We start from the raw sequence: 16,868 nt of genomic DNA, 5'->3' as shown, positions 1-16,868 counted from the left end.
CGTTTTATAATGTCAAATTTAATATAAAATCCAAATTATAATTTTTTAAATTTTTTTAATATTATAATTAAAAAAAACCACCCTGGTTGCACGGGTCAGGTAATAGTTTACATAGATAGAAAAAAGAACAACAATGTCTGTAATCTATTCTAGCACACAGACAACAAAAAGGCCATTTGAACTGTGCCAGCTTAAAATGCGTGGCAATAACTTTGCATCTTCTTCTGCTACATGGTTTTGTTTAAGTAAGGATGCAAAAACAAAATTCAAAACATAAGAAAATTAATTAAGGCCTCACAGAAGAAATTTGATATGGCAAGTGAAGCAAATGCTGCAAACTCAATCCCAGAACTTGCATGTTACATTACAAAATTTGATCCTGACAACAAAATCTGGAGGAGTGATAATGTCATTGCAGACCGTGTTCCTCTTCTGTCTATTCAAATTGCCTACAATATCCTTGCCTCTAGTTTTTTTCACCACATCCTCAAGCCATTCAATCTCCCTCTTACGGTTGCCCAGATGCTTGTAAGTGTTCATCTTCATATGTGTGTCTACCAAATATAGAATAGGAATTTTGGATATATTGATATAGACTTGTTTGAATAAGCTCTTTCACAAGAATTTCTAAGAAAGAAAAATAAGAAATTGTAGTATTTTTCATTCAAATTAGTTTTAAGATGGGAAGAAACCAATGTCTGTTTGTTTATGCATTGAAACATGGATAGAAAATGTTAAAAATGAGAAGCTAACTTGTATATGTAGTTTCTCCGTGATGTGGGAACATGAGAAGAGATAGTGTAAAATGTTTTAGATGACATGTTTCAGGAAAATTATACTTTGGTATCAAATATGAATCACTTATAGTTACACAAACTTGATATTGTATATGCAGGGTGGTATACTTTTGAGTTCATCATTTTTGGGAAGAATTCCTGGAGTTTTTCAGACGGTCTACCGTCCAGAAGGAATCTTGACTGTTGAAACCTTTGCCAATGTGGGAATCATGTACTATGTGTTCCTTAGTGGGTTGGAAATGAACTGTGACACCATCCTGAGATCAAGCAGGCAGGCTATAATCATTGCTGTTGCAAGCATTTTCATTCCAGCATTGGTTGGAGCTGGTTTTCTTGCTCTAGAGCGTAACTTAGCAGGTGAATCAAGCATTGCGCTCAGCACTAAAGGGTATGTGTTTTGGTGTGCAATTCTTTCTGTCACAAGTTTTCCAGTCCTTGCAAGGCTCCTATCAGATCTCAAGATCCTCTACACAGGGCTTGGAAAAGATGCCTTAACAGCAGCCATGTTAATTGATACATTTGGGTGGATTTTGTTCTCACTCTTGATTCCGTATTCCCACGAGGGTGGAAAACCACTCCTCTCAGTAATGTGCACATTGATGTTCATTCTGTTCTGCTTCTGCGTGGTGCGTCCAATCCTGGCTCGCCTGATTGAACACAGAATGACGTCGGAGTCATGGAACTCCTCAAAGTTGCTGGATGTGATGATTGGACTTTTTGTTTGTTCATACATCACAGACTTTATTGGTGCACACCATGTTGTTGGGGCCTTTGTGTATGGACTAATTTTGCCCAGTGGGAAGTTTGCTGATTTGATGTTGGAAATGTTGCATGATTTTGTTACTGCATTTATTGTTCCTGTCTACTTTGCTAGTTTTGGCTTTAGACTGAACCTGGAGGCACTTTGGTCTCAATCACATTCAGCGTTACTTCCTCTCCTCATGGTGTTCTTATTAGCCACCCCAAAAATTGTAAGCTCTCTGTTGGTTACTTTATACTATGGTATGTCTTCAAGAGATGGAGTGGGGCTTGGATTGCTCCTCAACACCAAGGGCATGATGGCAGTGATTCTTATAAGCATTGCCTGGGACAAAAGTGTACTATTTACTAACCAAACTCATCATATCATGCTCCTCTTTCAAATTCTTGCTTGGTTAGATTAAGAAAACATTTTTGGTTCCTATGTTCATCAACATGTCATTTTGTTTCCTGTTTTCATATATTTGTAAATGGGAAATAAAGTACAATAACTAGAGTGGTTTTTAAAAGTAGAAAAAGTTTTCACAAACCAAACAGGTTGGAAATCTGCATGCACCAGTTTTATCCATTATCTCAAGATTACAGTTAATCAACTCTGATGCATTTTTCTGTTCTTTTTCTTTTGTTTTCAGTTTTTGGACCCCTATGCTTTCACAATTATGATCCTTGCCATACTATTCATGACTACGGTTGCATCTCCCTTTATTAATGCCATATACAAGCCAAACCTTCGGTTCAAGCAGACCCAACAAAGGACTGTGCAGAAACTATGGTGTGAAGCAGAACTTCGAGTTGCAGCTTGTGTCCACAATGCTCATCAAGCCCATGGCATGATCCATATCCTTGAAGCCACAAATGCCACCAGAACTTCCCCTTTACATGTCTCAGTCCTTCACCTTGTGGAACTCACAAGACTCGGCACTGGCCTTCTTGTGGCCCAAATCGACAATTTAAATGTTCAAGGGGGATCCTCAGAGAGCCAGTATGGATCACAAACAGAGTTTGAGACCATATGCAATGCATTTAATGAGTTTGTGGAGGAATACAACGCAGTGAGATTTGACACATCAGGCATTGTTGCAACCTATGACACAATCCATCAGGATATCTACAATGTGACAGAAGAGAAACGTGCAAATCTCATTCTCCTTCCATTCCACAAAGAACTAAGCTCAGGAGACATGGAAACAGTCAACACTATATTCGGTGACATAAACCAGAATGTGTTGCAGGCACCACCTTGTTCTGTGGGGATCCTTGTTAACCGTGGACTCAAGTCATTATCTAAAGTAACAATGAGCACCATTATGATCTTCATTGGAGGGCCTGATGATAGGGAAGCCTTATCGATCGCATGGAGAATGGCAGCACACTCAGCCACAAAGCTGCACGTAATTAGGCTTCTGGTGTCAGGTACTGAGGTTGAAGAAGAGAAGGCATTCCAGAGTGATTCCAGTGGAGTGTTATCTACAAAGATGGACAGTGTGATGCAGAAAGAGCTAGATGATGAGCACATATTTCACTTTAGGCACAAAGGGTCGTACAACAATGAGACCATCACATACTCAGAGATCGAAGTGGGGATAGAAACTGGTGAGGAAATTCCTTTGATCCTGAATGAGATAGACAAACCAGGGTGTGACTTGTACATTTTGGGACAAGGAAGTGGAAAGAACTTCACAGTTTTCCAAAGGTTGTTGGAATGGTGTGACAACCCTGAACTTGGGGTCATGGGAGACATTATAGCTTCAACCAGTTTTGGCACGCACTCCTCACTGCTTGTTGTGCAGCAATACACCATAGAGAGAAAGTCTCGTTGTGGCAAAAAATCTCACTCTAATGAAAGTGATCAAATGTTGTGAACAAACAGTTAACATCTATCACAAGAGAAAAGAAAAAGAATCTGATCAGATAGTGGTGGGGTTGGAGAAACATCATGTGTACTAAGAGCAATCCCGTTTTGGAATTGCATGTTGTCTTTTTCTGTCTATTTTTCTCACAGAGGCAACATGAAACTGCCAGTACTTGATTTTTCAATGAGTTAAATACAATATACCATTTTTTTTTTTATCCTTTTGCAATTATTTTTTAAGGTAGTCTTTTTAAAACTTATTTATTTTAGTTTCGTCATTGTTATAGAATAGTCATATTTTATAACACAAGCATAGAAAACTACGAAGGAAAACGACAAATAAGGCTGTTATAACCTATATTTCTTTTCAATATTTTCTCCAATTTTTTCTTCCATTGAATACTTCATTTGTTTGTTCTCATTAAATGGTTTCTTTGGTCATTATTGTAAAGAGATAAGTTCTCAATGGTATATGTGAGTTTTTCATTCAGAGAGAGTAATGATGCAGAGAGAGTAAGGTGATTATTCAAACCATTCCAAGATAACTTTAATGCAAATATGATGAGCACTTTATTCAATATTTTTTTTAATACATGGAAGGGGTGTTGTTATATGTGGTCTTTTATTGCAAAGGGTTGTTAGGGCCTAAAGATTACAACTAAAGGTGGTGTTGGATTGAGTGTTTATACTAATAGACTAAAAACTAGAATTAATAAAGGCAATTTTTTTATTTGAGAAGATAGTAGTCTTAATGTTGTTGATAATTTAATTATGACTTGGTTTGTTTGACTTCTTCTACAAGACGTGGATATCACTTGTAACTCTTGAGACGTTTGAGCTACTACACTCTTAATTAGAAACAATTGTATTATGATTATCAATTATAAGATTTGGCTTAATGATAACCACTTAATCCAATAATTAATATCAAAGTCAATGTCACAATTTTGATTCCCAACAAGACAATTGGTAAGGGAAAAATTGATGTAGTTAATATCAATTATCTCATAACGAAGACCAGGTGAATCAAGTCACAATTAACTCATGACAATTAGGTTGTTACGCTCTTAAGTAGAAAGAATTGTGTTCTATCAATTATAGTTTTTGCCTAGTATTAAGTGTTTTATCCAACAATTGGTATAAGAGTTAATGTCATGAATTTGATTCATAACATGACAATTATCAAGGAAGAGATTGTTACAGGTAGTATTAATTGTTCTATGGCAGAGGTCAAATAAACTTAGTCACAATTAGATCGTAGCATTATGGTTGTTGCACTCTTTAAGTAAAAAGAATTACATTCTACCTATCAACTATATCTTTTAACCTAATGATAAGTGTTCAATCTAACACAAAAACAAAACTTTCTTAACATAAGATGCTCGTATATTGCATGCAATCTAGTGAAATCTTCTAATGATCACAAAACCTATAAATATTCCCTGCAATGTTATGAAGTACGAACTTTGTAGAATTGGTGATGGTTGACATATGACCATCCTTAGGATTCTGTACCTAAGGTTCGATGACCAACAAGTTTCGAAGACACTTCACATTATAAAGTGGGAGAAGATGATGCTTTAAAAGGAATAATCTAGACTTTGGCTAATGACTTTCGTCTCGTCTTCATCTCTTGTGTTTTAATCTTTGACATATTTCTTGCTTTAATTGTTTGAACTCAAATATTTTAAATGGACTTGAAAGGTTTATTAAAAGCCTATTTATCTATTTAAAAGATTTTTGAACTCTAATTTCTCTTTCTCTTAATGATATACAACATATTTTTATTTATAATAAATAATTTTATTATAAGAAAAATTAATTATAATAATTAATTTCACATTATGTTATGTACTTTTATTTTATTTTATTTATTTACTACTTGTGCCAACCAATTACAATTATTTTTAGAATAATAATCTTAATTTTAATTAACTTATAAAATGTATAATTTTATTAATTAATTGAAATATGATTGTATTATATACCATGTAATATAAAATTTATTTAAAAAATAAATAGTGCATGCAAATGTAAACACAGTCAAACATGTTTGACTTATTTACGGGATGCGTTTGTAATCAAAACTAGAATGATTTAGTTATGATTTCATACTCAAAATTATTTACAGGATCATCTAATGGTCACAAAACCTATAAATCTTACATGCAATGTTATGATGTCCGAACTTTGTAGGATTGGTGATGGTTGACATATGACCACCCTCTATGCATCTAGGGTTGGATGACCAACAAGTTTCGAAGACACCTTCACAAGTGGGAGGAAAGGATGCTTTGAAGAGGAATAATCTAGACTTTGTATAATGACTTTAGTCTCTTCATCTTTTGTGTTTTAATTTGACATATTTCTTGATTTAATTGTTTGGACTCAAATATTTTGAATGTGCATGAACGGTTTACCAAAAGGCTATTAATTTTTTTAAAAGGTTTTTGAACTCTAATTTATTATCCTTTTAATGATATACAACATATTTTCATTTATAATAAATAATTTTCTTATAAAAAAATGATGATTATTAATTTCACATAAGTTATGTACTTTTATTTTATTTATTTACTACTTATACCAACCAATTACAATTATTTTTGCAATAATAATCTTAATTTTAATTAATTTATAAAATATACAATTTTATTAATTAATTAAAATATGATTGTATTATATACAGTGTAATTTAAAATGTATTTAAAAAATAAATAGTACATGACATAATAATTTTGATTTATTCACGGACGAGAGTCTGTAATAAAAACTAGAATGATTTAGTTATGATTTCATACTAAAAATTATGCTAACAATTAAGTTTTTATTAATTAATAATACAAGAAAATTTACAGTACATATCTATTAAATTAATTTAATAAGTTTTTTTATTACTTAATTAAACTTATCATAAATATTATTTTTTCTCAGTCTCAAGAACTCTTAATACATGGTAGATTTAATATTTTTTTTATAAATTAAAATTAGTTTATATCTAAATTAATTTATAATTCTTATGTAATTTGTTTAAATTATTACTTTTAATTTGTATATAAATTTATATAATTTTTTATAAACTAATAAAAAATATTTTCTAAAATTGTTCATAAAAATTTATCCAAACACTTATTTTATCTGTAACATAATACTGAAAAATGTTTTTTAAACTGTTTCACATTGATTTTTATACTTATTCTACCTTTTTTGAAATATTGAACGTATTTTATTACATAATTAAGATAATTAATAAAAGTAAATTATTTTTATAACTACTGTTTTATTTATTGTAATAACAATATTATTTTATAATTTATTTATTATTATAAAAAATATAGATATACTGGTGCTGTGCCTGTGTTTTGACAGAGTATATTTATTTATGTGTGTGTTTGAAAATTAATGGAGCGAAAGAGCATGTACATGACAGCATGTTAAAGAAACTGAACCCGTGAAGAACCAAAATAAAAAATAATACTAATTACTAAATATTAAAAGAAATGTTATTACTTCCTTTTGTCACTGTCTGTGTGTGGGTGTGGATCTGGAAAGAAAGAAAGAAAGGGAAGAGAGGGAAATTGGGAATCTGAATTGCCGCTAGGGTTTTAAAGGGATTTTTCCTTTTACTTCAATGGCCACGCCCTTTCCCATTCCAGTTACTGCTGCTCAGGTTCTTCTTCTTCTTCTACTCTTCTACTTCTGATTCATGTCAAATCGAATCACGTTTTTTTGTGCTAAATTTTGTGTGTTTTGTTTTGTTCAGGTTGGAACTTACTTCGTGGGACAGTACTACCAGGTGCTTCAGAGCCAGCCAGAGTTCGTGCACCAGTTTTATTCCGATGCCAGCACCATGCTCAGGATTGATGCCAACGGCAGGGAAACTGCCTCGGCAATGCTTGTAATTTAGTGCTACCTTTTTTGTTTTTCTGTTAACACCTATTTTTATGGTTTGAGTTTTGTTAGTTTTAGCTGTAGTGTTGGGTGAAAGGAGTAGTTTGTCGAACTGTGAGGGAGAAGGGAAGGTTTTGTAGTTGAGTAGGGTGTCGCTTTGATGCATAAATTTTGTGAGCTGCCTAACTTTAGTTGTGAGGCGCCGTCCTTTAGCTGTGAAAGTATGAAAATTCAAAATAAGTCTTTATGCTGTCACTTAGTTCAAAAACATAACTACTTATTCATTTTAGTGACAAATTGTACTTTCAGTTATCCTTTTCTTAACTCGGTTACTTTCTGGGGCTTAAGTGACAGACATGTCACACTTTAGATGACCAATTTGGGTATTCACCCAAAAGGTAATCTGTGGATGAGAAGTGTGGTGAGTTCCATTAGGAGGTAAAATTTATTGCTGAGGATGAGAAGAGAGAGTTTGTGTGGCCATCTTTGTATCGTGACTATGAAAGATTTTTATATTCTACTTGTTAGTATAGTGATGATCAATAGGTGGATCTTAAGATTATGGAACAGATTTTTTGAATTGGAAACATTAAATTGAGTAAGTGTGGGTGTCATGGAGAATTTGTAGTTAAACTTCACTAGAAATAGTGATTGGGTTGGGAAATTAACGCACGGAGGTAGGATTTATTTATTGGCGGGTAACTTCTTGAAGTGATTTCATATCTCGTTCTGTGAATCAGAATGTGGTCTGGTAGTGCAGTTACTCTATTTTATATGATAACAAAATTATGTATGATATGGCTTTAATTCCTGACCTGGATTAATCTGCACATGGATTCGATGGAGGCCTTGATATCAGATTCCTATAATAGTGTTTTTATTTTGACGAGCCCATTGTGTGCAAGATCTTTCTTTTTTGGAGTGAAGAGGCCATGATATTGTTCTGTTAGAGTTTGTATGAAGTAACCTCTTGCTTGAGTTATAAAGGTTTAACTGAAGCTCTTTCTTTTTGTCAGCATTCTGAGCTGTCCTTCCACGGTCTTTTGTTCAAATTGTTGAAAATTGTAGATTTTCATTATCTCTACTCTACTAATGTTGCAACTCCAGTTTCTCTTTTTCCTAGTGAGAGAGAAAAGAAGAAAGAATAGCTCCCTGAATTCTTTATTTTTCATATATGAGAGAATGAGTACAACATGAAAAACTATGGAGATACATAGGAGTTGCAAATACAGCTAGCAAAAAACTAACGGCTTCTAGCTACATCAAACTAAAACTTTTAACTGAAATAACTCCCAAGGAGGAAGTTGAATAACTTCTCCTGTATACAATATCATTACCCCACAAACTCAAGGCTCAACCACCTTGAGTTTGTTTCTCGAAAACAGAAATCTGGTTGGGGAGAGTGGCTTGGTTAAAGCATCTGCCCATTGATCCTGAGCTGGAATATCCTGTTGATTGCCTAATTAAAGAAATGTGTTTTTGAATGGAATGTAGTTGTTTAGGCGGCATGTGAGAAGTGAAAATCTGCCATGACCTCATTGCATGTATTGGTTGTTCCAGATTTTAAGAAGCAGTTTATTGTGGCATGGATGCTTCTAGCATTGGATTGGGCATTGTGCTATTATAAGAGGAGTGACCTATTGCTTTTTGGTGTAAAGAGTTGTCAAAGAGTGGGCAATTGAACCCATTTCATGAACAAGAGCTTATGGCAATTTTTTTGGCGGTTCAGTGGTGGCGATATTAACTTATGGGATGATGGTTTATCATACATACTAATCAACATAGTTTGAAATCCCTTAATGAGTAGAGATTATGGAGTATCGAATTGTTTAAATGGGCTACTGAATTAATCTGCTATGACTTTGATATTTAGGACCAGGAAGCAACAATTTACTTTCATGACTATATCAGTTGTGCAAGTTGAATAATTACTTGAATGGAATTCTGAATTAATTTAGGACCCACCTCTCTCTAAGATTAACCATGATTTGGTGACCAAGAGTGATAATCATATTGGTTTTGAATTGAAACATAGTTGTCTATATTTTAAAGGAAGGTTGGTGCTTCCTCGTCTAGCCAAATTCCTATCCTTTTCTAGGAGTCACACAATTCTCTGTAGGAGGTGATAAGTATCCAAGCACTTTGGGAAATTGCTTTCAATAATTGCAAAAGCAGGATTGTACTGGCTAGTTAATCCTTTGATAATAGCATCAAGATGTTTGTGAGTAGTAACCAGTTGACCAACTAAAGCCAGTGCCACAATTAGTGCTTTAATTCAAAGAAGATATTCATCCATCAATTATCATAAAAAACAATAGCACAAAGTCATGTTCATAATCGTCTTGCCTTCGTGTGAGTTTGTTTGTGAAAGTAATTGTTAATTTTCTCCCAAACTTGATAGGATTGTACAAATCCAAGAACACTGACAGAAACAAAGATTGGATTGAAGCCATGATAACAACATCTGATCTTGTTCTAAGAGAGACACCCAGGATTCACATTTCCTACTTCATGATCAACTTCGTTGAGAAATTGTGGTTGAATTGTAGTATTTACCACAAAATGTTGAACTCAATGTGCTTTAATTGCTTGTTCTACTTGTTGCTGCCATACAAGAAAATTTTCTCTGATAACTTCTTTGAAATTTGATGAGAGAAACCAGAGGGTGCCAAAGAGGAGGGACAAAGATTTGAAGTTACCATGAACTTATGAGGCTTTTGATACCATATTAGAGAAGGAACATTGACAGAGAAAAGAGAGAAAGAATAGCTCTCTGAATTCCTTATTTTTAATACACAAGAGTGTGACTACAGCATGAGAATTGATAGAGATACTCAACAGTTATAAATACAGCTGACAAGACAAGAAACTAACTAACGAATTCTAATTACATCAAACTAAAACTTTTTACTGAAATAACTCCCTGGGAGGTAGTTTAATAACTGCTCCTATACACAATATTCACAGCCGTAGTTTTGAGGGATGAGAGACTGAACATGCTTAGTATTTCGAATTTTTCTTGTTTATCCACATGTTATATAAGTGTTCCTTCTAATGTTAAATTATATATTTGTAATATGAATGCATGAAACATTTTTATCTTCTCCATTGATTTATCTTCTAGTCTATTGTCATTCTATTACATTATATTAAGTCCTTAATTGTTTAAAAGGACCTGGCATTATCTGTAGTTGTTTATGGCTTATGCATGTACAATTATTAATAGTGCTCCATTTTTCTTAGAACTAAAAATGTTTTTCCATGTGCAGCAAATCCATCAGTTGATTATGTCGCTCAGTTACACTGGAATTGAAATCAAGAGTGCACATTCTCTAGAGTCTTGGAGTGGTGGTGTTCTTGTGATGGTTTCTGGATCTGTGCAAATTAAGGACTTCAATCAGAGGAGGAAATTTATGCAGACATTCTTCCTTGCTCCGCAAGAGAAAGGCTTTTTTGTGCTCAATGATATTTTTCATTTCGTTGAAGAGGATCCAGTTCACCAACAAGCAATTTTGATACCTCAGAGCAATCATGATTCACAGTTGAATACTTCAAGTGCAATCAATAAGCCAGGTAAGTTCTGCACCAGCTTGTGCTCTTTTACATGAAGGTGCTGAGTTGTAAGGGAAAAACTGCCATTTTAATGGGGTCAATTTAGTGTGGGAAAAACTATCAACATGCTATTGTTTGATTTGTGAGTTGGCAGTGCAAATGTAGGAGTTTATCTAGGTTTTGTCAAATGAAAAATTCGTATTTCTTAGAATTTTAGAGAAGCTCTCTGATGTAGCTTCTCTTAAACATTGGAATCCTAACTTTATAAACTGTCTCCCCCTTATAAGTTATTATCTTTTAAACAAACATTGCTGTTTATTATTTTGTCACCAATTCTATTTAGCTACATTGTTATCTGTTGTCAAGTGCCACACAGCCAGTGTTATCACTTTGACAACACATAAAAGCACGTGTTCCATCAAATTGTTTGATAAAACTGTTTCCTTTCTGATAATGTAGTTTTTTACTTTATAAAGTTGTCAGCTGTCAGTGAAACATGAGTACAAGCCTCATTATCTTTAATGATAAAAGTTTTATGTCTTTGAAAAAATGAAACAATTTTTACTTAAAGAAAAATTCAGATAAGTAGACAATTTGGCTGATTATGTGATATTAATTGTTCTCGCATTCATATGCTTTTAACTTTTTAGTAATTTAGAGCCATGGATTTTTCAGTATCCAACTACCTTCTGGGTGGAGATATCCAGGCTAGGGACTATGTTGCTACAAATGAGGTAAAAGAAAACGGTGTAGTTGATAATTATGGATTTTCGGAGCAAAGATTGCAGCGGGTCCCTGATTCTGAGCATATTAAGGAGGATACTGCTGTTGAAGAGTCAAATGGTTCACTTCAATCTTCAGTGAATGCACTTCAAGACCATGCACCTGCTTCTCCTGATCAACCTGCTGGGGAGCCCCAAAAGCACACTTATGCTTCCATAGTACGCACTGACTAACCATTATATTAATTTCCAAAATAATGTTTTCTTTTGGAATTCTGTTGTAACATTAGAACTGACAATGTTATCTACTGTTGGAAGTTACGGGTTGCTAAAGGACAATCTACACCATATGTAGCTTCTCAACCCTCTCATAAGAATGTCTCCCCTTCAGAATGGGATCAAGCTCCACAGATTAGTAGTCAGCAACAGCAAACGACTGCTTCAACAAATGCATTTGAAAGGTCTGAAACTGATGCAGGGGAGGAGCTTCATGTAACAGAAGATGAAGGTTATTGTGTGCACTTGTTGAATATTGATTAATTATTCTGTTCCTATTTATTATTTTAGTTACTGGTATTCAGTACATTTTCCTGGCTCATTGCTTGATAACCTAATAAGTTAGTTTGTTTAAAGACTGTTTCATGTAGCATTCATTGGCCACTGCCGATAATCTTGGTTTGACTTGGAATTGCTTTCAGATGAAATCAAGTCTGTTTATGTGAGAAACTTGTCCCCTGCCGTGTCTCCTTCTGAAATTGAAGACGAATTCAAGAATTTTGGTAGAATCAGGCCTGATGGTGTTATTATTAGAAGTCGCAAGGTTTATTATAATTCCTCCTTTTCAAATAACTACTAATTATGGTTTGAATCTAAACTTTTCACCTGTATTCAGGATGTTGGTGTTTGTTATGCATTTGTTGAATTTGAAGACATGACAGGCGTTCATAACGCAGTCAAGGTTTGGATTTGCTTTTAAATGATAAGTTTGAGATATGCATTGCCTGTGAATTGTCATGTGTAATGCACCTTAACCCAAAACTAATACTGAACTTGCTACTTGGTGTCGATGAATCTAAAATCATGATTGTTAATGTTTGCAGACAGGATCTGTTCAGATAGCAGGAAGACAAGTATACATTGAAGAAAGGAGACCAAACAGTAACATCCCTTCTCGAGGAGGAAGTATGATTTTTTTTAATCTTCTAATTTTTCTTCTGCCTTTTTTCTTGAAAGTTCGTCATTATGAATGTCCCCAGCATGTTTGGTTATAACATATAGATATGGTAAAATGATGAATCTGTTTCCACTTCTTCTAATGGAGTATGAGTTGATGGGACTGTTAATTGATTCTCATGTGACTTGCATTTTTAACAAATTCAAATTTAGCAATAATATGCCAAAATTCTGTCTCGATGACATTAGGTTACTGTGATTTCTTATAGTTCTAATATGTCACGACTCAATGTTTGGTGACTGTTCCATCTGACATTGACAAAGATATGTTAAATTTTGTTTCGGCCAGCCTCTTGTTTCATTCATTGTGTATAAAAAATTATCAAAATGATCCATGTCTAACACAATTTTGGACTAGCAATATTTTATGTACCAATAACCAGAGAGGTGCATGACACCCTCTCCATGTTTTTTCCACATAATTCGATATTCTAAAGCTATTTTTTTCTTCCTTTGTTACATCATACTCGCTTTCAATGTATTATCATCAGGACGGGGTAGAGGCAGAGGTAGCTATCAGTCAGATGCACCAAGAGGGCGTTTCTATTCAAGGAGTTTTGGCAGAGGAAATGGTCAAGATGGTGGTGATAGGGAGTACAGCAAATCGAAAGGAAATGGTTTCTATCGACCGAGTCCTCGCCAAGAGAGGGCAAATTCAGGGTATCACCAACCAAGAAATGGGCAGAACCTTGCTGAGTCCTGAGTCAACAGAAAATATCAGTTAGAGAGTCCAATTTTGGGTCCAGATATTTCAACTAAATAGTCGACTTCAGTAGATTAGACCAGATTTTATATCTTCCCTGTCTTAAATTAAGTTGTTAAGGGAATATGGATGATAATTTTTTTTTTATAAATTTTGTTCAAGGGGCTTCTTGTTTCATTTGTTTCTCCATGAATTCGATGTTCAGCTGGAAATGTGTTTAAAACATCTGACATTTATTTATTCCCAATTGTAATTTGAAGTTAGTTGTTTTGTTAACACTTCTTTGATATGTAATTGTTTTAACAGTATTGGTGGATCAATTTTTCTTGTTTGTTTGGGGCCTTTAGCATCTGGCCTTTAGGCTATACACTATATTATTGTCGAGGGTTTTCCTTTTTGCACTTCCATGGTTTCTTCATGCACCTTTAGAGGATCTGGGTAATGTAAAAAACACTCTTATGTGAATCTTTGGAAAGACTCCAGATTGAGTGATCAGAATGATACTATAAAATACAATTTGGAAGGTAAAAATTTGAATGTTGGACTCAGGATCGCTAGAATGGTTTATTTTCTATGCTTAACAATTTGTATTATACATTCGAAATTTATTTTTAATTATATAATTTGGAAATAGTTTTTATTTTTGGATTGTAAAATCTAAAATAAAAAGTTAGATTCCGGTTTTTGCATACATCTGCTACACCTCTTCCATCACAATGCATACATTAATTAGATAACTTACACGATAAAAGATAACTTACACGATAAAAGATAACTTAATTAGATATTCTTCAATCTTAAAAAATGATGATCTACTCAACAATATTATATAAATTGTTCAGTTGCCCTGAAGTATTATTTATAAGAGCCTTTTGACTATGGAAAATCTCTTAGACATAAGTTTGCATTTTTTTTACAAGGTTTGCTTCTCGTGAATAAAAAAAAATATTGTTATTCTTTTAATTAAAGAAACCGAATTAATGTTTTAGTTTAAAATAAAAATAAACTTAAATAAAATTATAATAAAATTAGTAGCTTGTTATTTTTATTATTAGAGTAAATTTATACATGAATTACTTAAATATATTATGTTAAATTACGAAGATCACTTAAATTATTTAAATATAAGACAAATATTTAAAACGATCAGGTTAAACTGTAAGTATTAGATATGTTTTCATTATCATTAAAACTAGTATCAAAATAAGCATTGACTTAAGTTAACAAAACTATCATCTCTGTAAGCCAACTATGGAGCTAACTGATAAATATTCATAGTTGTACATGTAATATTTACTATATATGTCACAATAACACAGTTAAACTCAAACTAAAAGTTGTAAAAAGTTGTGACATTTTAAGATATGTAGGTATGATTTGTAATGACACATTTACTAACAAACTAATCCTGATATAGTCCGAAATCATAAGAACAAAATTTTCCACATCATGAATCCCTAAATTAAGGTCTACAATTTTCAAACACAACTTTGATTTGTTGTGGTTAGTACAACAACATCGCTTATTTCTTTTCCATGCACCTTGATGCAACTCACTCACCATTTTCTTTCTTTCCAAAGCATTCAAACCAAAGAGAAGAGAGCTTTGTGAGAAACTCAACCACAAATACTGTCATTTCAAATCCCCTCTATCTTTCTGCAGCTTTCCAATCCCGTTCGTTCATCTTGTTCATGCGATTTCATCGTGCTTGCTAGCAGTGCTATCATGGCTAACATTTTAGCACGTTTCCAACTCCTAGAGCTCCATGTCATCTCTGCACAAGACCTGGCTCCGGCAGGTCGTTCAATGCGGACCTACGCGGTTGCATGGATTGACCCGGATCGCAAACTTTCCACTCGGGTCGATTCTCACGGCGGAACCAACCCAACTTGGAATGACAAGTTTGTGTTTCGAATGGACCAAGACTTTTTGTATGATGACAGCTCTGTAATCACCATTGACATTTATGCTCTGCACTGGTTTCGAGACATTCATGTGGGCACCGCTGAAGTTCTCTCCACTGACCTTTTTCCACCATCTTCACAACCTCAACAACCAAATGCTTACAAATCCACCGGAATGCGATTTCTGGGGCTTCAGGTTCAACGACCCTCGGGTCGCCCCAAAGGGATTTTGAACGTTGGTGCTGCTATAATCGACAGCTCCATGCGCAGCATGCCTCTTTACTCACAAAACTCCCCAATAATTGGATACAGTCAAGATGATCATGATCAACCAAAACAACATGAACCCAAGCCAGAGCTTCGACGCACGAAAAGTGACTCCAGCTCAATGCTTGGCTCAGAAACCCTTGTTCCGGAGCCTCATGAAGGCAAGACTAAACAGGGGAAAGCAAATTCTCAAGTGCCCAATTCAGAAATAAGCAGCAAGAGTAAAAAGAAAGCTATTTCCATACTAAGTGGCTCGTTTGTGAAGGGAACTCCAAAAGCTGGGAAATTGGGTAGAAAGAAGACTAAAGCGAGAGGCCATGATTCACAAAACAACTTCAATGATTACCAAGTGAAGCCCACACCAAAAAGGGAGTTTCAAAATTCTCCCTTTGCAGTGAGGTCTTATAATAACAACTACATAGGTAGTGTGAGAGCCACTCCAATGCACGCCTTTCCTGTGACGGACACCATCATGGAATATGGCACCCCATACCGATCAAACTTGGGCCATCGTCCTTTTATGACAGACTCTGAATTGGGTCCGTCAGCTTCGGAGGTAGCGGCGGCGGTGGCGAGACTACCAATGGAGGAGGAGGGGCATTCTACGGTGGGAGGGTGGAGCTTGGATGATGACGAGGAGGGGATGCAACCTAAAGTGGAGAGGTGGCAGACGGAGTCCAATGCGACGGGGTCAGGCAGAAAAGGGAAACATCCACGGAGGCAAACGGATGGGTCAAATGGCTTGTTCTCTTGCTTTAGTGTAATATGTGGTGTTGAGTGCTCCATAGTTTGCGGCGGTGGCGGCGGCGGCGGCAGCAAGAAGCATAGGCGCCGGCGGGTTCAATCGGTGGACAATGAAAGCTTTGTATAAGAAGAGGAGGCGTATTAAGGGGTGCATGCATGCTTGAGTGGTCGAACTTTTGGAGATAAGAAAATGATGTGAGAATTGAGTAAACTCTGTCTTCTTTGTCTTCTTTCTTCACTGTACTTTTTATATTCAGTTTAACCTAATTCTTTTGTACTCCCTTCTCTTTCTAATGAATTTCCCGTTGCAAATCATATCGTATTTGTTTGCTTATGTTGATGATGAAACACTTTTAGATTGTTGATGATGAAGGCGTTTAATTTTGGATTTTGAGGCTGATTTAGCGTAAACACTTTTTTGTTCACTTAGAAAAAAAGTTTAAG

The 16,868-nt window shown here is 34.7% G+C and overlaps 3 protein-coding genes across 3 annotated transcripts; all 3 read left to right on the top strand.

Annotated features, from left to right (window-relative positions):
• The first annotated feature begins 312 nt into the window (after nucleotides 1-312).
• On the top strand, nucleotides 313-3,418 carry LOC137829435 (cation/H(+) antiporter 15). The gene is made up of 3 exons (XM_068636238.2): nucleotides 313-528; nucleotides 896-1,894; nucleotides 2,189-3,418. The coding sequence occupies exons 1-3, from the start codon at nucleotides 313-315 to the stop codon at nucleotides 3,416-3,418; spliced, it is 2,445 nt and encodes an 814-aa protein (XP_068492339.2).
• A 3,357-nt stretch (nucleotides 3,419-6,775) lies between these two features.
• Nucleotides 6,776-13,829, top strand: LOC137830375 (nuclear transport factor 2). The gene is made up of 9 exons (XM_068637667.2): nucleotides 6,776-7,078; nucleotides 7,172-7,306; nucleotides 10,569-10,872; nucleotides 11,527-11,792; nucleotides 11,892-12,081; nucleotides 12,272-12,393; nucleotides 12,466-12,531; nucleotides 12,674-12,755; nucleotides 13,298-13,829. Exons 1-9 carry the CDS (start codon nucleotides 7,040-7,042, stop codon nucleotides 13,507-13,509), a joined length of 1,416 nt encoding a protein of 471 aa, XP_068493768.1. The 5' UTR covers nucleotides 6,776-7,039; the 3' UTR covers nucleotides 13,510-13,829.
• Nucleotides 13,830-14,822: 993 nt separating this feature from the next.
• Nucleotides 14,823-16,615, top strand: LOC137830374 (uncharacterized). Its single transcript, XM_068637666.2, has one exon. The coding sequence runs from the start codon at nucleotides 15,235-15,237 to the stop codon at nucleotides 16,549-16,551; it is 1,317 nt and encodes a 438-aa protein (XP_068493767.2). The 5' UTR covers nucleotides 14,823-15,234; the 3' UTR covers nucleotides 16,552-16,615.
• Nucleotides 16,616-16,868: the final 253 nt, after the last annotated feature.

This window comes from Phaseolus vulgaris, chromosome 7 (assembly GCF_051622355.1).
Source record: "Phaseolus vulgaris cultivar YP4 chromosome 7, ASM5162235v1, whole genome shotgun sequence".
In the NCBI taxonomy this organism is placed as follows: domain Eukaryota; kingdom Viridiplantae; phylum Streptophyta; class Magnoliopsida; order Fabales; family Fabaceae; genus Phaseolus; species Phaseolus vulgaris.
The sequence above is the reverse complement of the archived record's forward strand: the minus strand, read 5'-3'. Positions and strand labels throughout refer to the sequence as shown.

Coding starts and splice junctions, on each gene's coding strand:
- LOC137829435 (XM_068636238.2), top strand. CDS start 313: ATGGCAAGTGAAGCAAATGCTGCAAACTCAATCCCAGAACTTGCATGT. Junction 529..895: donor TTACGGTTGCCCAGATGCTT/GTAAGTGTTCAT, acceptor TTGTATATGCAG/GGTGGTATACTTTTGAGTTC. Junction 1,895..2,188: donor GCATTGCCTGGGACAAAAGT/GTACTATTTACT, acceptor TTTTGTTTTCAG/TTTTTGGACCCCTATGCTTT.
- LOC137830375 (XM_068637667.2), top strand. CDS start 7,040: ATGGCCACGCCCTTTCCCATTCCAGTTACTGCTGCTCAG. Junction 10,873..11,526: donor AAGTGCAATCAATAAGCCAG/GTAAGTTCTGCA, acceptor TGGATTTTTCAG/TATCCAACTACCTTCTGGGT. Junction 12,532..12,673: donor GCGTTCATAACGCAGTCAAG/GTTTGGATTTGC, acceptor TAATGTTTGCAG/ACAGGATCTGTTCAGATAGC.
- LOC137830374 (XM_068637666.2), top strand. CDS start 15,235: ATGGCTAACATTTTAGCACGTTTCCAACTCCTAGAGCTCCATGTCATC.